The 24,336-nt window shown below is 37.7% G+C and overlaps 2 protein-coding genes across 5 annotated transcripts; one reads left to right on the top strand and one right to left on the bottom strand.

The window, feature by feature from the left end:
• Positions 1 to 211: 211 nt before the first annotated feature.
• Positions 212 to 4,232, bottom strand: LOC124175210 (E3 ubiquitin-protein ligase MSL2). The gene is made up of 4 exons (XM_046555224.1): positions 3,524 to 4,232; positions 3,184 to 3,419; positions 2,895 to 3,092; positions 212 to 2,802 (listed from the first exon to the last, which is right to left on the bottom strand). The coding sequence occupies exons 1-4, from the start codon at positions 4,101 to 4,103 to the stop codon at positions 2,530 to 2,532; spliced, it is 1,287 nt and encodes a 428-aa protein (XP_046411180.1). The 5' UTR covers positions 4,104 to 4,232; the 3' UTR covers positions 212 to 2,529.
• Positions 4,233 to 5,276: 1,044 nt separating this feature from the next.
• Positions 5,277 to 22,339, top strand: LOC124175339 (uncharacterized protein DDB_G0285291-like). Of its 4 annotated transcripts, XM_046555468.1 has the most exons (7): positions 5,323 to 5,346; positions 5,430 to 5,499; positions 5,703 to 5,819; positions 6,014 to 6,140; positions 6,408 to 6,492; positions 6,672 to 6,733; positions 21,607 to 22,339. In XM_046555468.1, exons 5-7 carry the CDS (start codon positions 6,446 to 6,448, stop codon positions 22,029 to 22,031), a joined length of 534 nt encoding a protein of 177 aa, XP_046411424.1. In that variant the 5' UTR covers positions 5,323 to 5,346; positions 5,430 to 5,499; positions 5,703 to 5,819; positions 6,014 to 6,140; positions 6,408 to 6,445; the 3' UTR covers positions 22,032 to 22,339. The 4 variants fall into 4 exon arrangements, with proteins under 4 accessions (XP_046411425.1, XP_046411423.1, XP_046411424.1 ...); XM_046555469.1 differs by having other exon boundaries at positions 5,277 to 5,499; positions 6,032 to 6,140; XM_046555467.1 differs by having other exon boundaries at positions 5,277 to 5,499.
• Positions 22,340 to 24,336: the final 1,997 nt, after the last annotated feature.

The raw sequence follows: 24,336 nt of genomic DNA, 5'->3' as shown, positions 1-24,336 counted from the left end.
TTGAAACTAGAATATGTCAAATTTCCATGGCGTTGTAATGGGCAAAGGTCATGCGAACAGGCACCGTTTATCCGTGGAATAGAGGACTCCGGTTGGGCTCATAACATTTTTCTATTCATTTGGAAACAAATTAGGGGGCGAATGAAAAATAAGTTTTGTTAAGGGGAAGTCTAATGTATACATACATATATATATATATATATATATATATTTCTCTTAATAATCTTATCAGCTAACAAGACATGTTGCACAGAATTGTAGTAATAGATTACCCTTTGCAACTGCGTTAATGCCACTTATAATATTTTACTGCACCGTAAATTGGATATTTCATCCTACACGTTTAGGTGATTTTTGAATCACTTGGAGTTGATTAAAAGTGCAAGGTGTCCACGTCTTGTTAACAAATTGGTGTGAAGCATGCTACTTGCTACTACCACAGACCGGCTTTAAAAATTAATCAACTTTCTTAACATAAGGGACACAAGTTAACAATTTTCCTTAGCCCACTATACAAGGCACGATATGACACAAATTCCACATTAATTTAGCTTAGTTAATTAGAGTGATCGAAATATGTCGTTAGCTTTGAACATTGATTATAATGTAAAAAGCTGGACCTCTGAACTTGCTAAGTGTGTACTAATTTTTCCTATAAACGAACATATCTATAAGAAGAAAAACAGAATTGGAATTTTCTGAACTTTTAATTTCTTTTTTATAATCATTATTAATTTTATATTCGGTGCCAATATCTTTCGTTTTATAGTGGACTATATTCTTATAGATGGTATCTTCTTGCTGTTGTTTTCCGGAGGACTATTCTTACAAACATACAACAACGCTATATTTTCATCATAGAAAAAAATTAATCCTTTAGATTGCAGATCTTGTAAATAGAGATGTAATTAAAGAATTGTTTCCTAATTGTATTTACTGTCCCGTCAATTAATTGCAACCGTATTTTCAACTTGATGCCTGGATGTAATTCTATTTTCAGGATGTCACATTGCAGTTTAGAAGCTTGTAAAAATTTATCGTGATGTTTCTAATTCAAACAAAAGTTGTGTTCTCTCAAAACATTTCATAATAACATACTCTACAATTACTAAAAACACCAATTGTTAGTGATTTTGTACTAATTCTTGAAAGAGATAATCTTATTTTTATGTTCTGTTGAATTTTCATCAACTCAATTAGACAAGACAACACTTTTTAAAAACCGCGGGCATTCATCCATTGCTAAGATCTCAACAAATTTTACCCTAAAAATATAATCTACAAGTCTTTGATATAAAGTAGCGTTTTATACAATGATAAATCTAAATATTTTCATTATTTTTTATTTACAACAGGTATGTATAACTAAGATACCTAAACATTAGGTATAGTAGATGATTATTTTGGACCATGTAGAAAAATTGATTTACCAAATAATATTCCCGAGCCAACCATCATGTTTCTCCTCTTAACAAATCCTCAACTCCAGTTTCATTGTACTTCTTTCATTGAAAGTTAATCCCGAGGCTAAATTTCAATAAAAATTATCGATGAGTTATGAAGCTAATTGGCTATGACAGCTAAAGTTCATCCTTATATATATGTACACTATTATTTTCCTCTAATCAGCTACACCTGATTTTCATGTCGTCATTTCTAATTTTACATATTTCGCTAATATCATTATTTCGTATGTAATAATAGTTTATAATAACGTATAATATACACTTTCACTTTTTCATACTGATTTTTCTAAAAGCTTTGATGAAAGTAATGCTGGAGACTCTTGATTGCGCTATAAAAATTAGAGGATTGCACTTTATATTCAATGTTGTTGAAACACTTTCGTCGATGTTCCAGAATTACTCGAAGATCGTAGAACCAAACGCTTCGACAGTTTCACTACAGTGTGCTCAAAATATTTTTACCTCCCATTTTCAACAGCATACTCATATTAAGTATAATGAATTAATTTAATAGAACGTAGTGTATTCTATTTTTGATGAGATGACTTATTTGTTTACATAGTTGCGAAACTTCATTGCCAAATATTATTAATAGTTTTTTTTTTTTAATATAAAAGTTGGAAAGATACTTTGTCCGTTTTGCTTCAGTGCTTGTTTGATTTAGAAATCAATGATTATCAAAAAAGTTTAGTAATCCATAACATTTGTTCCTTAAAAATGAAAATCTCGTGCTGTAAAATTTCTTGTATTCATTGATCGTAGAGAGGAATGTATGAAAAAGCAAGCTTTTTTCTGCAAATACTTTCATTTGAAACATGACAGTCACGAAGATAAATTTATTCACAGTATGACGATAGATGACTTAAAAACGGTGACTTACAATCCTACATGAAGCAAAATGGACGAGTTATTGAAAAATTGTTTGATCCTTTTATTAGTTTCTGTTATTTTTTTTCTTCAAATTAAAATCCCTACTCATTTTGTCATATTTATCAAAACGTAATAATAGACTTTTTACAAAAGCGACTAACACGACGCCACCAATGCGTCTTCACATGTATCGTCACACATCGATTTGTACGTCGCTATCATCAGCTTCGCTTTCTGTACTGACCATCGCATCTTCTCCAACTAGGAGTGCAGCTGGTAAATTTTGAGGTACATTATCTATATCTAGTCTAGGCGTAGAATAAACATTCAATACTTGAATAGTTGTTGGAGAAGTAGAGAGACACTGCTGAACTGAACTCAATGGATCTGAGGATAAAGAATCACAATCTACAGGCGTTGATAACTGCAATTGAAGATTATGCAGCTCTGGTATATGAGGACGAATCTGTAAACATAGTGACAGTCGATTAGACAAACTAACAGTAATTGCAGCTTTATAGGATATTTTTTAGTTACTGTACCAACTTGAAAATATACCTTTAACCCGTCGGCTGTGTGAGGATTTCGACAACCTCTACACCTGCACTCGACACACGGTTTGCTTTCAACATAACATGGACATCTCTGTCCGCAACATGTTAATTTCCCAGGTATTGCGGTTGCATTGCCGCATCTGCATCCTTTTCTTTTACTCCGTGTTGAACTCGATCTTGGTTTTTTAAAATTACCTGCCGACTGAAATGAAATAGCAGCGGTATGAAAAAATTGTTCCATCTCTTCCTTTCTCTTGTTCTTTTGTTCTCGTCGTAGATACGGTATATCTTACTTTGCTGATCTTCGATGACTTTTTCTGAGACGAAGTTCCATAGGTAAGGTGAGAGCTTGGAATGCATTTAACAGCCCCGATGGAGCTCTGCGATGTACCATCAACTTCTTGCTGGCCCAGTTCGACCTCATCCGCAGCCGCAGCCTTTCTTTTAATTGTTATTTTATTACCCGAGCCGGCATACATTACTGAATAAATTGAGGAGCCATTAGAGACGGTTCGTATCGCTGGGGACTCTGTAATTAACAGAAAGTGTATGTTTTTTCTAGCGTCGAAGAGTAGAAACTGCACTTCTGCAGAAGTTCTAAACAAGGAAACAAATATACTTGAAATAACTGACCAGGTATAACTGGGGATATACTCTCCGTAGTTTGTATTGAATTCCCTTGAGTCTGGGTCGACGTTGTACTTGTATAAATACAGGGCAGTATACTGTAAGCCGATTTAGAGAGTCCTGCATTGCTCTTGAATTCATCTTTGAATCCTGCGCCTTCTTGAATTAATTCCATAAGACTAGACGCTCCCATTGTAGACGCTCCGTTGTTAGAATTGTTAGACGATATGGATATAATTAAGTTGCGGTATATGTTGGTGCTCGACAGATATTCGCATAGTTTCTTGTAACACTGTAACAGTATTCGGAGTTGAACGTTCTCCACGTACTTGTCATAGTCCTTGCACCAACTGCACGATGGTTTTAATTTCTTACGACCACCCTTACAGCTCTTGCACACATGGTGCTGACAGTTTGTTTCGGTGGGTGTGTGCGGTTCGATTAATAAATTTGAGCATACCGTACAGCTTAAACTTTGCCTTAGGTAAGGAACTAGCCTATACAAATCTGTCCATGAATTAGCATCTTCAGCATCAGCTTGCAAAACTAATCTGCAGGTTGACACATATAAACTTGTAGCGTTCATTTTCTATTGTTGTACACCTTTCGCATTCACTCGCACCACGTTAAATATAAACGTGTAAACATTGCTATTTTAGCGGCAATACATCCCGAGTGCACACAAACAAAACATCCGCCATATTTCATGTCCTTCCCCTCTCGCTCTTTTCTTTTTCTTCACAAACCCATCTATCGCCCTTTCATTATTTTCAAGCTTCAAGCAATCTCCGTAAGCGATTGCAACGCTACTTCGGTAATTTAGTTGATCGCGCATCCGTTAGTAGCGCTGCTGACCCTCATCACCGTATTTTCAATTGTTTAATATCGTGATTCGTGATGGAATATTGATGAATTGTATAAATTCAACGCCTCAAACTGCCTGAAACGCTACTATTGCTGTTATTTTTCTACCCGACTTATTGCCCGATCAAAAATTCAAACGAATCGAATAGTTGGCCTCGATTCAGCTGTATTCGTCGCATTCGGAATTGAAAAAACACCAAAAATTTTGATATAACAACTTTGCTTCTCTAATAACATGGCATTCAATAACCTCAAATCTAATGATAACGTTTTAACTTATTTTAACATTGATTGTAATATATTTCCTACACGTCGAAGTAATTTAAAACGAAATTGGTAAAGTTTCTGTCCAAATTAAGAATGCCTTTGTGTTCAAGTTTATTCGATTCGAATTCGCGTCGAAACCGACGTGGTTAGGTCAGCGGATCTCAATTACATTTTTCTTCGAAGAATTGAAAAATCTAGGATTGTTAATTGAAAGTGTGAAAAAATTAAGAAAATGAAGAAACAAAACGAAGTAGATGATAATGTATTCGGACTACGCGCAGTCGATTCCTCTTGCAAAATTACGTCGATATGCTGCATCAGAGAATTGATTCAAGTAGTTCTCAAAATCGGTCAATTTTCGATCAAAAAATTGCAAAGGGTTAACCTTCCTTTGTTTGCTATTCTCGGAGCTCGGAAACTTTTGGTCTCAGGCTCGTTTTTTCAGGACTCTTTCCACTAATTGGACTCTTAGGAATGTCAGAATCCATCTTCGGTCGACGTATTTTATTCGCCTGGAAGTCGCCAGAAAATTTCAATTGACGCCTGACGCCACGTGAAACGGCAATTTTTCAAACATCTGACCGCGTTCTACGCAGCTCGCATGGAGTTTCCGTATCTGAGCGCAGTGCGGTGTCAGTCGCTTCCGAGCAGCCGTAGTGAAGCTACGCAAGCCGTACGTCGAGAATTCAGATCGCTATGTATGTAGATACAGACTTTGACTATGCGGGATATAACCTTATGGTAAAAAAAAAGGCTGTGCAATGTTGTTCGATCAGTGTAGGTATTGCATGCAACGTATAGCCCATAAAAGAACCGAGTTACCGAAATAAAAACAGCCTACGACATCGAAGGTGAGTTTCGTGTATCAAATTTTCATCCTTTTGTACAGCTTCAGCTTTTAGCGAAATTAGTTCGGAAATTCGGAATCGCTTCGAATTTTCCATAAGTATCAAAAAGTTAGATATCTCAGCCCAAAAGGGGGTAGAGAAATGTTCCAGGTCGCATTTAAAAGTAGGAAGAATCGGCTTTGTTATCATTTTTCACCTAATTACAGAATTGAACTGCTGCGAGAATGTGCGAGTATCCGCATCAAGTGACCCCAGTAATACGATGTTGGAAAACAAATGCAGATGGTGAACAAGCCGCAATTTTGTGAAAGACTAGGAAACAGGTACACATTTGAGATCATTCTTGGTTATACTTTTGGGCTTGCTTTAATTTGAGAAATTTGTCAGTTAGTTGAAATTGATTGGTATTCGATGCTTCATTATATTTACAAAAAACAGAGTAATTTTTCGACGTATTATATATTAATTTTGCAAAACAAATACTAATAAAATGTTGATATTTCTTGCCTGTTAACAGGAGTATACTCTATTGCAGCACTATTAACCACATGCAGCGATGATCCGAAGGACGTGACCCAATCAATCTATCTCTGACAACAAACTAAAAATTAAATCACACGATATGCAGTGATTAAAACTGAAAGGTACATATTCGATATGATTTTTAATTACCATGTCCTTTTTCATCGTAAATGATTTTAGCTGCTCACTAATTTTATGCATTTATTCAATATCTGTGCTTATTTTCTTAGCCTTCTAGTATTAATTAATTTCTGCAGTTCATTTATAAATAAATCAGGAACCACTGAAATATCATGCAAGTAACTTATTTTGACACAACGGTCTGTAGTGACTTGAAATGTGATCCAAATACATTGTGCAAGTAATATTTTACTATGTTCTTGTTGCAGTGTGACAAGTTTATCACCATTGCTCTATACAACCGGAAATGCTACGAGAACTACTGCATGTAAAGGGTGGAGCAGCCCGGAGGAGGTAAGAAAACTTATTTTAATTATTGTTTGATAATTCAGTGTGATATATTTGAAACCTAATTTTTGTCATCGAGTAACATGCGGCGAATAAATATAGAACTAGACTACTGTAATAATTTATCTGCGAGCTGAAAATCCAGTTTGCTAAATTAATTCGAGCTTCCTTTTTCGCTTTTTCAGAGTCAAGTTATATCCGCAGGAACTGCAGAACGAACGCGATTTTTTACACTTTCAGGCCATACGTAAGTGCGAAACCCCTGAAATGAATTGAACATTTTTCGTTGTGTGTAACAGTAGTCACTTTGGTGTACATCCAAACGTTTTTAAAGTTGAATGAAAATGGGTTTTTGTTTAATTCGATACGATTGGGCGAAAGTTGGTAGATTATCCCATACACGAAAGAATGCACAAGGTCAGCCCTGGTCCACTAAGGGATTAGGTTTTTTTGCCTTATTATTAATTTCTTATTCTAAATTATGTGAAATCAAAGATGTTGCAGTAAATTGTGGCGTAAATACTAAAAAATAAGAACAATCAAACGTTGTTTGAACAACCTCATCGTTTGAACAGCAAAAACCACTGGAAAAATTGGTTATAATGATCTTAGAATTTCCGATTGATGGTAACAACAAAGATACGAATCGTGTCATCTGATATGCGTACGGGTATGTGCATTACACATGTTCCTATGCCAGTATGCACTTAAAAAAATCATTGCATGATAGTCCCTTGGATTGGTACTGCAGATTATTTACGACTTGACTGATAGACTATTTTTCATTTCCACGGGATGGAATATTGGTTTAAATTACAGAATTTTACGCTATAGAGCATAATCGATTCATTTTTTCTGACAAACTTTGTATCTTCCGGTTAATATGATATCAACAACATTGTACCAACGACAATCCGAATGCAGTTTTAGATTTGACGACATTTGACAAATAATAATACATACACCGTTGATTATGAGTAGTCATCGGTTAATAGATCACGGGCGAAAGTCTAGAAAAAGATTAATTTTTTCAATGTTCTTCATTTCGCGTTGTGGCCGTTAGAATAATTCAGGTAAATTGCGTTAGCTTGCAATTTGTATGCCCGTTCTTACATTTTATAACATGTCGTTGTCTACGCGTTTACGTAAACTAGCTCACCTATTATCCGATAGTAATTTGTGAGCGATGAGCGTTTTTGCCGTCTCTTGTAATTGCACTTCATAATTTCGCAATACGCAATGATTGTACGTGTGATCCACTTTGTGAACGTCCGCGATAACCTGAAAATGGAAATAACTCCTATTCACAAACCTATTTAGATAAAATGAAACTTTAATTACATAGTGGCAAAAAGTCAAGAAACAGCTCTTGAATTTTCGGATGGATACTTTAATTTAGGCGACTCGATAGACACTTGATTTATAATCACCTACACCAACTCATACTAGCCTTCTTTTCAATTTGTTTGAGACCGGAGGTGATTGATATTAAACATTTTCTGTATATTTATTTCGCCTAAGCGAACAAACTTACAAGCTTGAGAATTTCATGGTCAATTCGTTGAATGTTGCGAAAAAAATCGAGGAAAAAAAGTTTAGTTTCTAAATTATCAACTTTACAGCTCCCATTTGAAGTTATTCCGATTGTCAGAGTCAATTAACATTTTTCAGCTCTATTTAAGACGCATTATTGTCTACTACTTTGGAAAACGTGTAGCTATATTCGTATAAATTATTCGTTTAGCTGCCTGGTTTGAATAGTGCGCTACATACGGTCCGATACCGGAAGTAAATGTCATTATGTATTGTATACCCATATTCGCGGTGGCAAAAAAAAAAATAAATAAATAAAAAAAAAATGACAGGTGAAATAGTGTCGCGCTATCTGCAAGTTCCGAGTGGATAACACAAACGTCCAATAAATTTCACGCCTTACGTGATGTTTTTGAACGAAATATTGCGACTTTGTGTAAAACATAAATACGAATGTAGTAAAAAATTCTCTCCAGATCAGAAAGCTCGATTTATTTTACCGACAGTCTCTTCGTTGACTGTTTGGCTTCTGATCTCGACTCGCAATTGCGAGATCAGTGTTTCGCCGCGGAGCAATGATGCGGAATCAGCGGTCACGACAAGCGTGATATGGAAATTCACCAGACAGAGAGAAAGGTCTTCAACGACGATATTTGCAAAGCGTCAATGATCGAATTCACGGACGTGTGTAGGAAGGAATTGATTTTTGCCAAACGGATTTGAATCGCAATAATTACATAGGTGTGATTTAATGTAATACCGGCCGATTCGAGATTCGACACTGTACTATAACAAGGTGAAAGATCGTTAGCGGAGGATTTAGAAAGAGCTAAATACGTCGATCGCCTTTGAATCACCGAACACGTTTTGTAAATGTTGATTAGTTATGCACGTAATACTGTGAACGAGTGAAATAAAGTTGTTGTAAAAAATTAACGATCAACACCCACCGTGTCGATATACACGTTACATACCGAAGCACGTACTTCGTACTTCGTGACTGTTATAAAAAATTTGAAATTCCGAAAAAATGTATTTACTCAAAGCGTGCTCCAAACAGAAACTAGATCGAAGATCGCGAATTCGCTTTCAAAGAACGTAGTCAAGGTTTCTTCAACCGCGTCGAGCCACAGAATTATACCGATTAGTAAAAAATTGGAAATCGTCATCGTTTTCCGCGCCACTGTCGAAATACGTCTCGCAGCCGATGATTGTACCTCCGAAGTCTCCAAAGAGGCCGCAATCCACTATTTACCGAGCATCCACGTATTCAAGCGTAACGCCGCATGTGTAGGTCGTAGTCGGCGTGTCAGCCGCAATTATCCACCTTGTACGTATATCAGAGCGAGCCTCGAGCCCGCGAAGCTCAGAATCGCGGCGAGACTCGAGCCGTCAGGGTATCGTGGTCAGGCGTTAAAAAGTATCGCGTATAGACCGACGGGCAAGTTTTTAAATAACATTCGGTATCCCGGATAACGATGCGCAGGGTGGAATCGAGCGCAACGCCTGTCCGAATTCCGAAATCATATTGCGTATACGTATATCGGTGACTAATATTATGGGAAGAAACTGCGGGCAACGAGATAAGCGGAAATACACGTTAAATACGAGGATTGAAAATCAAAGTGCCAAAGTACCAAAGTAGCTGTTCAAATTTCCCATACATTTTTCCTCCCCTTTCTTACCGGGAAGGTATTTTTCTGGTTGGAAAAATTGTGCGAGTGGATTGACGACGTGAATGTATTTATCTACAAGTAGTAAAAATCTCGCTTATTGTCCGAAGTCTACTATAAACGATAATTTTATTCAAACGAATATTTCTACGTGTCAGAAGTGCCGAGCTGCAATTCCAGTTATTAATACACACTGATATTCGAAGATAGTTGAAGTGATACCGAAAGTTTTGACAATTGTCAATATCTCCGGTCATTTGCGCGCTTACTACTCGACGCGTTGCATATAAATTCAGCAGCATACTTATCACGTTTAAAAATTGAAATCATTAGTGCAAACCGGCGCGCGAAGTTAATAATAATAAGAACAATGACAACGATAACAACAACAACAACAACAAAGTATTAAAAGTAAAACGCAGAGGCGATCCGATCGGGATCCGTCATAGCTTGAAAATAAACCCAGGGAAAGACGACGACGACGACGACGTCGGTTTGTCAACTGTCATAACGAAGGTGCGCACTTATGTGTAGGCGTGTGTATACGTTGTACGAATAAGCTGCGTTGAACCCCTGATCCAGCAATGATCACAGTGTCACCGAACACTTGAACGAGCAACAATTATCCGGGTATAATAATGCAAAGATTGAGTGAAGGTGAACATACCGACGTAGCGTAATTTTCGGGTATTAAATTGAAACAAAACATCTGGAAGCTGTGGAAAGCCGAGCTTTTCGAAAGCGCTAACCGACTTTGGATCCTGACCGTGAAAATCAGCGAGGCTACGGAGATCGAGATATCGTTCGGACGCAAGTGATAATGTCCGTTCACGGTGGGACCAACGTTACTCGGTTCGCAATGGAGAACGCAGATCGTCGCTCTTCGGCCCAGGACGCGTTCGATGAAAACCTGACCTTGGTTCAGGTCGTGTCGGAAGTCGTCCAGGAGCTCGAGAGCCAGAGGGAAATGAGCGAGACCGAATACGAGCAGTTTCTTGCCGATGTATGGATCGGCGTTGTCCTCACCCTGATGGTCCTCAGCTGCGTCTGCTGCATGTGTTCCTGTCTGCTCTACCACAAGTTTCAGCAGTGGAAACGACACGGTGAGAGAAAAGGGAGAAACAAACGAACTCCAAGCGCCAGGTTTCACTCTATTTTTGGATGAAAATTAGACCGTCTTTCGCGTGGAGAAAAAAAAAGAGCAGATTTTACTGAAAACTGCAGGAAAAGTGGGAGAACTCAGGGTTTTTGGTAAAAAAAAAAAAAATACATAAAATGTACATGTCAACATTTTTTACCGTAAATGTAACCGATTTTACTCTGCATAACGATTCTACAGTAAATTCTTCATTTCACGAAGTATATTTCATCGAATAACCCGATGCCTCCCGTTTTTTCCTTGCAGTTTTATCTCTTACTCTCGCCTTGATGAGCTGTTCGAATTTCCAGAAAGACAAATTCTGTAGATACATTTTCAAGGAAACAGTAATTATCCAATTCTCTACTGCGAAACAGTGATCGGACTTGATTTCTTCGTATTGTTTCGTAATAAATGTAACTTTCAAAAATCCAAGTTCGGCGTTATTTTACGTTTTGAAATTTTCGTAGAATAGCATTTACGTTTGTTTAAATTTTCTCACAACTCTTGGATGAATGTTTTCTGCTCCCGTGTTTCCGAGATATTCAATTTTTTCGGTTTTTTTTTTCTCTTTTTTTCCTCAACAGCGATGACTAGATCCTCTTGACTTGCGAGAATATTCACCGTGGTGGACTTACCGTTTTCGTCGTTTATTCGCACTGATGTAATTATTAGCGGTTTGTCAAGCGTGAAAGCAATTATAGCGGTGAGCCCCCAAGCTAGCAGTCGAAAGACTGTAAGTTAACTGTATAGTGTCGTTCGCAATTAGTTCTAATTCCCCGCGTGTAAACCGTCTTCGGATATCCCGCCAATCTGATTACACGACCGTAGAATTTCGCGCGTGCGATCCTTTCGCGGACTTCCGGCGTAGGTGCGTCCGCCGAAGGACAACGAACTCCCGAAATTTATGCAATTTATGCGAATCAGGTTTGTCCAAGTAATATATTCCGTATTATATGCGGCTTAGCGTCATTCGTACACGCTCGATCCGACGTAATTACGATTTAACGTCCACCCACTGCACTGGAAATGAGAAACAAAAAAAAAAGAAAAAAAAAGTGTCAAAAATCATTGCCAATTCTCGTCACGATCGAGTATATAAGTATATATTATATCGTGTACGCAAAGCATCCGAAGATTCGCAGGTTCGTACTAATGACGTATAAAATTCCCTTTAATTAAACACCCGTCCCGTTTTATATTTATGAGACCGTTGGAGATTTTTTGTATGCTTAATTACTCGCGTTCCTAAGCGAGGTAAAATTTATTGAAGTTAACAAAGGGGGTCACCGCCTATATAAATGACGTGTATTTATGTCAGTGGTTATAAGTAGCAGCTTACTGACTCAGCTATATTGTGTATTTGCAAGTTCAATGCCGCAAGTATAAGGCATAATATACTCGGGGCGAGTAAACGAGCATATAACGTATATCGTATGGCATATAAATTCGCGGGCGGACTTCTGAGCTGTTAGGAAATTTGCATCCGTTGCCTAAGTGAAATATTCGACAAAATTAGTATAATTTAAAAAGGAGACGACAACCATCCGCAGTCGCATATTCGTCTAACGATAGACAAATATTTCCTTGGTCGCGTGGGTGCAGCGAACGTCGTGAAGTTGATATATAATAATATGCATATATGTACCGAAATGATTTAAACAATGTTTGTAACTTCGATTCTATGCTAAATGATACCATAAACACAGAATGTAGGTGTTATAGGTGTGTGACCTGATTTTACCGCTATCTGTGCACGTGCATTTTTCGGTTTATTTAATTTTGATCTTGGCAAATAGAGCGGGATTTATTGCGACAAATTCTGCACCGAGTACACATGTGTTCTAATGTGTAATATGATTGTGCGAATGAAATCTGTACGGGTAGATGCGCCTTGCCACGAAACGTTCAACGATTGCTTGCATCCGAATTAAGTAGCACAAATATTTGAGTGATCGTTTGGCGGGATTATTCGACCCAGTTATACTCAAAATGGGTATTTTCATTGTGCATTTAGTTAATAAACGGAGAGAGAGAGAGAGAGAGAGCAATTTTGCGAAGGTATTTGAGACGCGATGATAGGAGGAATTTCGGGTATCTGGCTATTCAAATATTTAGTAGGAATTTGAACTGTAAAAATCGGTGACTTCACTAATCTCTACAACTGATTTTACCATTCCGAGCAGTTTAGTCAGCTATTTTTTTTGTGGATAATCGTATGTATGTTTTCCATGCATTCAGTCGTCGTTACCGTTGACACGGTTGATCCAACTTTACTCACATTTTTCTACAAGATAAAATATGACAGCATTAATCAAACAAAGTTCGTCGTTTAAGCTGATCGTCAGAGACGATTATAATTAGAGGCATTACAAGTAGTAGCAACTAGAATTAGATAGCTGACTAAAAGAATGCCCACGTGAAAAATTTATCTGTAAAAAAATATACCAAACTGCTCTTGTACCATAGTTTACGCGATTAAGCAAGGTAATAATACAGATGCCACCTAGTTGATCCAAATACGTTACACAGTTGTCGCGGAATCTGACTAAAGTGATCAACCAGTTGGGAAAGAGTCATTGGAACTAAATATTTTTCTCAATGTAGGTACAAAACGTTGACTATGTTAGTTCAGATCTACACTGGAACGAAAGACGTTTTAATTTTTTCACAATTTAATTTTTTTCAAAGTGAAATGAGAAAAAAAAAAATACGAATATTTGTTAAAAGCGAAAGAGTCTCGTTACTGAAAACGAGATTTAAGAAAAAGGCTGCGAACCAAGTAGCGAGATTCACTTCTCTTACAACGCGGACTTTAGCGCCCATCGGCGGAGCATTTCCACATCCATGAATAATTCCATAGCTGTTCGCATGGAAGCGAGGCCCAAGCCAGGCAAAGTCTACGGGGAATCTGCGACGACTCTTCCTGAAAACAGTAGTAGGCAATTAGCCCGCCCATGTTCGTATCGTCCGGTATGCTTCGGACCGATTGCACAATAACCGACCGAATGTCGCATGAACAAGAATCCAACATTTGTCGCTTAATCATCAATTTGTAATCGCAGGCTGCGTGCGGCGTTCTCGGCTTCACCGCCAAGCTTGGCTCGCAATCAGTGATTCACGAGGCAAGGTTTCTCTCCGGAGGATGGCCACAAAGGAACCTGAGAGAGGCTGACTGAGCGTTCATTATTTCTCACGATCGATCGAATGTAGATCGGATTGAACGTTCGCTGATTTATTTTGGGTTTCCGTTATTCGTTGCCAGTTTCTAGATACGAGACACGTACAATTCATCTCTTAAGGGTGTCTGGTACTCCTACCCTTACCGACCGAGCAAACGCAACACACTTTTTCTCCCTATATTAGTAACTTTCCCGAATTGTGCTACGAAAGAACGGTAAAACCGTCGAAATTTGGACTGTATTCATTCATTTTTTCACGTATTAGAAGAAGAGCAAGAGAAGTATATTATTTTTGGCTTGCAAGAAGAAGATACGAGCGGTATTGTTATCGCGTTAATCGAGATAATGAGGAGCAGTGCTGGAAAACAAGGAAATAAAGAGAAAACCAATGTTTCCTTGCCTCTTACGTTGAAACGCGCAAATTTGGCGTGAAAGATTGAGTGAGTCTATTTGTTTGGAAAACAACTCATACGCGTGATCCGTACGCATAATTTTTCTGAGAAAACTGCTCCTGACTCAGATCAGAAACATGGAAACAACCGCGGGATTAAAACCTGTCCCTATTACTGAAAAAGCCTTAAGAGTAAAGGAGGATTCTCGCTGTTCGAGCCGACATCGCGACATGTTCAGTAAGCGGAAGTCACGACGCCGATACAGCCGCTCGTCAACGGCGCGTAAACCAACCTTGGAGTTTCTCGTCGTTCGTAAATCGGTATAAATATGTCGTGATCGGAATGCTAAATTCGCTCGCTACGCTCATATCGTCGAGTAATACGTAAACAGATTATTATTCTTTGTTTCGGAGATGAGGGGAAAACTAAAGAAATATTCCTTCTCGGTTGTGGACGGATTTTTCTACCGTATCTTCAATCGCACTCCTTTTTCTCTCGTATGTACAATTATTTATTGGCATGAATTTAAATTCGTCAACGGAGTCACGGTTTGAACTAATTTTCAACCGAAATTGTTCTCAGTTGAATTTGAGTGACTCGCGCATGCTTACGAGTCGCATTGATCAAGTTAGAAAAATTGACGAATTATAACGAGAACTTAAATTAGATTTAGGATCTACGAAATTTAATGTAACCGAAGCATTTCATGTCCCTACACACGTATACGTCTACATCTTACGCTTCCGGGTGAATTCGTCTTACGTAATGATTTTTTGCTAAATAATTATATCCCCAGACGCGCGTCTGTTCCTCCTCCATATTATCGGAATTCTCATTGAATGGTGGATAGGCATTCCTGTACGCTTGCCTGCAGGTATATTAATTTGATGTTATTTTTTTATTGCTGTACTAACGTTATAAATAGCTGCCGAGTATTAAATCTACGTGAAATATTTCGATTCAAAGTATGTAAAACTGCGTTGTGAATATTGCATAACATCACGCAACTAGGATGGTGGACCGGTAACGTGGTTGAAGATTTATTGCGAGTTTTCAATTATTATACTTGGAAAATGAAATTCGTAATTTTCACGTATTGTATGTTTTTACATCAATAGAAGACGTATGAGATTTGCACAAGTGGGTTTAACGGACCGGTTCGCACTACACCCGATTGATCCTGTAATTTTCCATTCAAATTTCATTTCCGGTTTACACTGAACCTGGAGTTACGCGACAGCAACGTTCGCAGACTCTAGAACCAGTCGAAGACGACGGTAGGAGTAAATAAATTGAATAAATGAATAAATAATTTCGTTTTATTGACAAAGAATACGATGTTGCATGAGGTTTTGATAATAACGGTTATTTTCTTAACGGCAATAACAGTGTTTGATTAATATTTAGCTTAGAACTTTACACGGATAACGTCTGATATATTCTTGAAATATGTATTGGTCGATTGGTACAAGGAAAAGTAAAAGAGAAAATTTACGATCACTTCACAATCTCTGAATCTTTTCAGCTGCACTGGCATACGAATGTTTTTCACCCACTCAGGAGCCTCGATTCGATGTTTTTTAACTGGCAAATTTTGCGCATTTAGGACCGATATAATCCATGCATATATTATTTGTGTCTAGCGCTATCTCTAAAAGAAATTAAAATTCCAGGAGTTAAGATACAACTGTCCTCTTTACAGCTTATCAGTTAAGAGCACTTGCCAGAATTATTCCGATAGCGTGCTTTATCCGTTTAGTCAAGCCTACTTTGATATCTGTTGTGGATTTACAACTTATGAGTCGCTTTATTTTCCAACGATTTGTCACGCAATTTTACTACATAGTTTCTAGCTCCACATTTAAATTGACACGACACTATGATCGGGGATTTTTTAGATTGTAAAAAAAAAAAAAAAAAAAAAAACTACGAAAAACAATTTAACAGGTCTAAAGTTATAAAAAGTAATTCTGTATACGACGTATGTAATAATAATTTAGGAAGATAATATTTGTATGCGTTTGCAGGTAATCTTTTATTTGCTTTTCTAATCTTTGCTTTATTCTACCGTGTGTTAACCCCAATTTCAAATCTCAGGATAACGTTCGTATCATTAATACACATTCGGTGAAACAACAGGAACGGGATATTAAAATCTAAGGTCGAAATGCGTGATAATTAAACTGCAGGGCAGTTGAAATTGAATCTGATCTGTGACTATGTGTCACGTTAATTACAATTGCTCCTGATTGTTATTTTTTCGCTGTAAATTTCGTCAGCCGCAACGCGGTGAATCTAAATCTTCAACGAGACGCGGAGTGTTGTGTATTTTCTTCGTGTGATGCTGTACAAACCTGACGCGCAATTCTCAAATCTTGATTACAGAGTGCATCGCTCTCTTGAATCTCGACAAACACCATTTATTCACATCTCGAGAGTCTCGCAAGTATCTCTCATTCTTTATGCTTTTCCGCTCTATTTTATTATCCACCGATTCAAACGAAAATCTGATCAATTCACCCGCGCATATTCATATACAGCGGTATAGAAACTTTTACGCCTCGCTTGATTCGTGTAATCGAGCAGAGAAGAATCCGCAAGTTGAGGAAAGTAAAAAAAAATGTTTTTTAACTTATCCATTGCGCTCCTCGTTCTCATTCCTATTCTTCTTTTTTTTTTTGTTTTTCTTTTCATATTGGTACAAGCTAATGCTCTCTTTGCCGTTGGGTGGAAATGAATCTTATAAACTTACGGTGAAAATAGATCGTAAATCAATCGAATAAATGCGTGGTCATAGATTGTAACAATTAGTTCACTTGTACCAGCGATTTTTTCTTCTCGTTCGATACAATCCCGATCGAATTTAATGCAAAGTTGAAAAGCAAAATTAAATTTAAATCGACTATTGGACTCGTTGTCTAATTAATTCCTCTGCAATATGACATATTGTTGATCGATTAAATTTGAATTAACAATAAATATATATAACTTTTGATACGGCTATTATTTCTCGATCGTCATATTCCGATCGATCTGTCGACGAGTTTATTTAATTCTTATATATTCTCTTAATATTTTATGTAAGGTACCCGTATTTATTTTGCGATAAATTCAATTTTTCTTTGAGTCTACCTCAATAATTTTAAATGTTTTCAGTGTATTTGCACCCGCAGCCCATGTGTTGAGATGAGAAACAGCGAAAACACTTGTAGGGTGACAGAGAAATTCGTTTATTTCTATGTCTAGTAAAATAATTTTTGTTTTCCTTCCAATACTTGCACAGCTATTTACATCGGCGATACGGGCGATACGAGGCGTTTTCTATATTAATCCAACGTCTCACCCAAGACGTTGGATTGTTTTATCCCCTCTAGATGCCTTGTACGAAATTCAACTGTAAAAGTCAGTAGTGACCAGTGACGGATGGAGAATTTGAAGAAATTTGTCACGGCTCTATGCTTTGAGCTGATTGTTTCGATCCTGTTTCGATGATCGTTAATTTATATATATTAATAGTAAGCACGTTGTAGGTTCTAGCACAGCACGTGATTTCACTGTACATTGACACAAAATTAAATTGACGGTTAGATTCGTGTGACGGCTATCGGTAATTGATGACACAGTATAACAATAGAATTGAACAGATAACTATTATTGAACGGTACGACTTTCGCGTGGTTCGTTACTCTGATTTCAATTTTCATCATCTCTCGCGTATCTTATAAGACCAGCAGGAACGTGATAAGAAAAAAAAAAAAAAGTAAAAGAGTTTTGCATTTGACAAACTTGACTCGCCCTTGCGCCCTCGACTTAAATCTCTGCAGCTTATTTACATTTTAAAATGGGAAAATCGACTCAACGGGGCCAGTGAGAATTACTGGGGACGTTAATGAAATGAGTCGCGAAGTTAAATCACCTTTTATTATTCGTTACGTCAGCGGTGGGCGCAAATCTTTCGTAATATCTACGTTTATATTAACAAGACGAAGGATTGCCGTTTTATTCTATTGCCGAATGTAATTGAAGTGAATACAGACACAATACGCGCCTTCATACACCTTAAACATATTACGCGTGTGCATGATTTATTCATTATAATTTCTATTCTTCTTTTTCCGCTTCTCTCGTCTTCGTACGAATTTGTACATACAGTTAACTCAAATTATTATACTCCCGCGTTATATTTCGATCGGTATATACTTCTTTGTTGTACGCGTACAGAAGTTATTATCAGGTGAAAATCGAGCGCGATTGTCTGCAGGAAGTTGTTCGAACGTATAACCTGGAACTTGTTTTCAATTATTCCCGCGATCAAGTCCTGCTACGTGTTGTATTATTATTTTCATTGAAAAAATATTACTTTGTTTAAAAGAAAAACATACGCTGCACACGTGTCTCAACTTTCATACACGCTATACATATACCTCGATTCTTTAAACAGGCCTGCTGCAGCCATGCGGTAGCGACGCAAGGTGGTATCAAATTATCGCATTTCGATAAAAAACAAAAATTTGTACGGTGGACATTAGACCGTTTATATACCGCATTGTTCCTTCTTTTCGAGAAATAATTAGTTATTTTCTTTACCCCCTCCCATGTATGTAATTGTACATGTAAAAATGGCAATAACTGAAATGACTAGGTGAATTTTTCAAGCAACTTTAACAAATAACTCGAAATCGGTAAAATCCTGGTCACATTTCTGGAAAAAATTCCGTTGCCTCCAGAACGTTGTACTTCAAACGCATTTATAACAACGATACCTATTCGTAAGTGAAAACGAATCACGTTAAATTCTTGTTTACGAAAAAACAGTACAGTACACAGTCCGATAAGTGCAAAGTCCGATAGGGACACTCTAACTATTGATTTGTTGGCTGTATGTCCGATTGTGAGTAGGTACCTCGAAAATATCGGTCCTCGTTTCTGTCTGCGAATTTCTTTTCTCTGAAATCACAATTGGTTTTCTTTACTTGTCTTGAAATAATTCGAAAATATTCCAAGTCAATAATCCGTATTAAAATTATCCGACTTGCAGAGCTATACGCGTCAAATGTATTTTCGTCGCTGATGTAAATAATTTTTTTTTCCATCGGTAGAGAAACAAATTGTACAAACCGATTGATCCAGTCTTTTTTCGTTTTAGGTGGTCGATTTTTGACGATATCGGCGAAATTTTTAACTCGCAGTAAAACTTTGGATAGTTGAACCTGCCGTGTGTAAATATTTTAAAAGTAAATTTACAACGCGTGTTTGGATAAATATTTTGCCGTATAAACTGGAATCGGATAACCAATTAGTACCCAGTGACGTAGGCGGGCCGCTTTTACGTACCAAGGTCCTATTAACACAAACTGCCGTGTCAAGAGCGAGGATGCTAAGCTAGTCACGCAGTCGGCGGTGCTAAAAGATGACTGCAACAAAAGTGCTAACAGTTGGAACAACTGACCGTTTGGTACACGTTCGCATTCGCGTTTGTAACACTTTTCTAACGCGTCTATTGATGTCACGGATTATATCGGGATCCAAAACACAGGCGTAGCGTGATCGATATGGCGTCGAGAAGTGGACGAACGGATGATGGTTTTAGGCGAATTGCGTGAATACCGAGCTGCGGAAAACTATGTGCAATTCGTCAGATTCTTGTTTTGTTACATCGAGTCGATGAAGAGCAAGAAATGCGACGAGAAGCGATTTTTAAAATTAAATACGCCGCTCGTGAAGCGTCGCGATTTTCGCCGCCAGTCGGTAAAGTCGAACGCTGTAAAATCCGACATCTCTGAAACGCGATAATTGAAAAATTCTACAGATAAATTTCTACTAATTTATTTTTTTATCCTCTTGCGTAAAATTTTCTCTGCACGTTTTAGTTCGTTGCAACGCGGCAATGCAGTTGGTTGATATTTCCGTGTGTATTCAGCGCGGACCTTCTTTATCAATATTCAGGCATAGACAGGGGATATGTGGATTGAGTTCAAAAGGAGAGAATCGTACCTTTGGACCACAGATTCTGATGAAGTTTGTACGGGTGTTTCTTCGGTCTAAGATACGGACTTTCCGTTACGTAGTTCCATCCATTGTGCCTTTCTTCGTTCGATTTACACTAGGTCAGGTTGTCGAAAATTCACAGTTCATAAAATGAATCTGTAATAACCTGTTTAGCGAAACTTGAAGCGCTGAGAATGCAAGTTAATATAATAGGTACAAATACACAACACGTTTCGTTTCACACGTAATCAATTTTAATCGGAGCGAAGAGCGATATAATGGATAAAGCTACGCGTCAGAATCGCCATATTTTGGGGCAAATAAACACTCCAAGAAGTTTCAGCAGAATCCATGATCCGGAGGTCTGATACTCTCCTTGTCGTAACGCTGCAGGGTCGGTATAATTAATTAACGGGGAAACTGCACCATCGGGAGAAATCGATCGACCTTCGAGAAATTATCAGATCGGAATTACCGCCGGATTTCTTCTTATAAAATATATCTCTAAATATTCGAGGACATGATCGCATGTTTGCTAAACCGATATCCCAGTCGTTGTCACCCTCGATGACCATTGAAACCCGTGCTGTATTTACAAGTGTACGTATATAGGTACGATAATATACCCGGATAGATGTATGTATAGCTATTTATGGGATATTGCTTGTTCATTACGCACTGCAATCGTATCTCATTACTCGGCAATGCGCAACTGTATAATGTAGAAACTACACTGTCAACAATCGACGTTCCTTACGAGTACTTCTCTTCTCTGCACGTATTTCCCTGGCTGGAATTCCTGACTTAAATTCAGAATTAAATTTGAGTCGCGTATAGTTTGTCCTCAAAGTAGAAAACTCACGTGAGGAGAACATCTCGTATTAATTCGTACGGAATCTCTCTGAATATTTTCACGATCAATCTCGGAAGGTTGATAATGGAAAATCAAACTCTTGTGAACCTCTCGTACCTTTCCACGTACAAAAATTTTGTTCTTAGAATTTTTTTTAGGCTTAAAGTACGTATAATTTGACCGGACTGTAAGTGTCTGGACAAGAGCTTGACGCTAAATGAATGCTTCCGGTACAAAAAGCTTCGAAAGTACATACGTAGTACGTAAATAAGGTTCCTTGAGCCTTGAGCCCGCGGCCTCACAGTCGACCAAGAATAACATGTTCCTTTCTTTTTCTTCCCTGTGCTTCTACAATCTGCAGTGCTGGAGCAAAGAGCTGCGGCATCGAGAGACCCGGACTGCCGAGGAGGAGACACGGAGAGTCTTCCTTCGTACACCCTAGTATCCGGTCTTCCGAGCTATGAGGAGGCTCTGCAGCAGCTTAAACAGGTTCAGGCCATGCGACGAGGGCTCGACTACGTGGTCGTCGATTGCGAAAAGCAGGTGGAAGCTCAGACACCGTCGCCAATCGGGTCGGCGTCTTTGAACCATACGAACTGCGCACAGACTAATCAGATGTCGAGGCTGTCAGTGGCGGAGTTGCTGCAGTTTTATAAAATCCAGCAGCAGCAACAGCAACAGCAACAGCCGCAGCAAGAGCCACAGCAACAGCCACAGCAACAGCTGCCCCCGTATCAGCAGCAGATTGAAGTTGACGTTCAGCCGCAGGTAATAGCCAAGATCTGACAAGTGATGGTAGTAAAAACGGCATAAATATTTGATGTAACAACAGAACCAGCTTTTCTATATTTGATAAGTATGAAACGTTCAGTTGTGGCAACATTGATGTAATATTTGGGAGAGCTGGATATGAGTCGGCCGATTTGGTATAAATATTAAGGACTCGATTGTGATAGACGTTGAAGCGACAAAAATTTACGTAAATGATAGTGGAATTGTAAATTAACAGTCGTTACTCACGCGCAAATGTAAGATAATCAACTAACGCGACAGAAATGTCAATTACGAATCGATTAAACTGTATTATTATCATCGTTCGGGAAGAAAATTGTCCAAAAAACTTGCACATACGTTGGATTGTATTTTTTATATAAGATATATCTCTACGCGTATCGATTTTGGACTTTTTCATCACCGAAATACGAGTCACGTTGTATAATTAATAGCAAATTACGTGAATAATCTTTCCCAAGCAATTACAATTATCGTATAAGATTATGCTCGAGAAATTCATGCTGAACATTAATCCAAGCTCTGGCAATTTCTCGTAAAAAACAAAACTCGCTTCTATACTCTGTCTGGAGAATTTTTCTAGTTTCACACTCCGATTGTTTCTTACAAATTAAGTGTACCACCTATAACCATATCGGATATCATAAAGCAACACGCAATACACATTACGTCTTCGGCGTACGACTGACGATAATATTGAATTCTCGTTTCGCACTACCTCAATCATTGCTCTACATAGTTCAGGAAAAAGCGCTGTAGGCACATTCATGTTCCGTTCGGATGTTCGTTCTCTTTTTTTTTTTTTATTGACCAATTTTGGTAGGAATTACTCAGCTTGCCTTATATTTAAACATTCATCATCATAATATGTGTACACGGAAAATGCGGAGCTTTCATCGAATACAAGAAAAGAGAAAGAGAGAAAAAAAGAACAATCCATAAACAACACGTGGCTGTGCGATCAGTGATATAGTTTTGAAAAAAAATTTGCGAGAATGTAGAGAATTCTTTCTTTTGCGATAGTACGTAGGTAACTGTAACAACACTAATACTAGTGATAACAATGTTAATGACACATATCATAGAAAATGTATATGAATAATCGCGCAGAGACCGACGGCCGAGGGAATTGAATTTTCCTCTGTGATGACGAACAGGTAATCCTCAAAGTGTAAAAAACGACTTTTCGAATCTCTTATGCAATTTATTCATCGGATTATCTGGAGCAAAATATACGTATAATTATTTACTGCGACGAAGGATAGAAAAAAAATTGTATCGGAGAACATACACGCATAGGCTGTAATATTATGTAATAGGTATAGGTATACGTACATACATAATAATATACGATAATAACTGACAGAGCTAATATTATTGTTACAGTGTCAAGTGTCGTCTTATGGACGGAAAATTGTGATATTACCATGTATTTATGACATAAGTATAATACACGTTAGATGCAGTACATAGGTACGTACCTGCAGCATATTGTTAATCGCCCATCAAAATAACCACAATAATTTGTTATGATTATTATACAAGATATAATTTATCCTATGACAGTATATTGTTTGTTGTAATACATGATATATCTACCTATACCTAAATTTTTTTACAGCAACAACAATAATAATGGTAACAATAATTATTGGAATAAAATCAATATGGAAAATGAAAATACTTATATTTGTACGTAACTAATTACTGTTTCAGGTATAACCGACAGTTTGAAATAAGTTATACTTCGGCTTGATATGGTAATTCAAACGTCTGTCTAATTTACTCTAGACAGTTGAAAATTCTAAGATATCTGTTCATTTCATGCAATATCCAGTCAAAGGTTTTAAAACATTACAATTTGTGAAACATCGCAGAAATAGTCTACAGTAAAAACTAAATGACAATCGAGTTCCGGAACAATTTGTTCTTCGTTTTCTATTAATTCTCATTTTCATATCCCACTCTTGTTACAACCGATGATGACAAGTAGTGCGTAAAATTGTAACAACTGCCAGAAGTGATAATCACCAGGGCACAACAGCCAGCGAAACGAATGAAACCTAAGATACAAATGAATAAATTATTTCTCCGACGTAAGTTTCGCTTTGTGCCTCGAGTTTTCGTCGTGGTTAAATTGTCGAAAAATAAAAAGAAAATCGCCACGACAATAACATGTAGAACCCTGAAATCCAGCGCGCCGATTTATAATTGTATCTTCAAGGTTCGAAGTGGGCACGAGGACTGGACTAATTATATTCACGCCCCAATGACTGAGGTACTTATTACGCCTTTTGGA

The sequence above is a fragment of the Neodiprion fabricii genome, chromosome 2, assembly GCF_021155785.1.
Source record: "Neodiprion fabricii isolate iyNeoFabr1 chromosome 2, iyNeoFabr1.1, whole genome shotgun sequence".
NCBI classification, from domain to species: Eukaryota; Metazoa; Arthropoda; class Insecta; order Hymenoptera; family Diprionidae; genus Neodiprion; species Neodiprion fabricii.
Note: the sequence above shows the minus strand (reverse complement) of the source record. Positions and strands in the feature narration are given on the sequence as shown.

Coding starts and splice junctions, on each gene's coding strand:
- LOC124175210 (XM_046555224.1), bottom strand. CDS start 4,103: ATGAACGCTACAAGTTTATATGTGTCAACCTGCAGATTAGTTTTGCAA. Junction 3,420..3,523: donor TATATCCCCAGTTATACCTG/GTCAGTTATTTC, acceptor TGTTAATTACAG/AGTCCCCAGCGATACGAACC. Junction 2,803..2,894: donor ACACAGCCGACGGGTTAAAG/GTATATTTTCAA, acceptor CTATGTTTACAG/ATTCGTCCTCATATACCAGA.
- LOC124175339 (XM_046555466.1), top strand. CDS start 10,513: ATGTCCGTTCACGGTGGGACCAACGTTACTCGGTTCGCAATGGAGAAC. Junction 10,796..21,606: donor TCAGCAGTGGAAACGACACG/GTGAGAGAAAAG, acceptor TACAATCTGCAG/TGCTGGAGCAAAGAGCTGCG.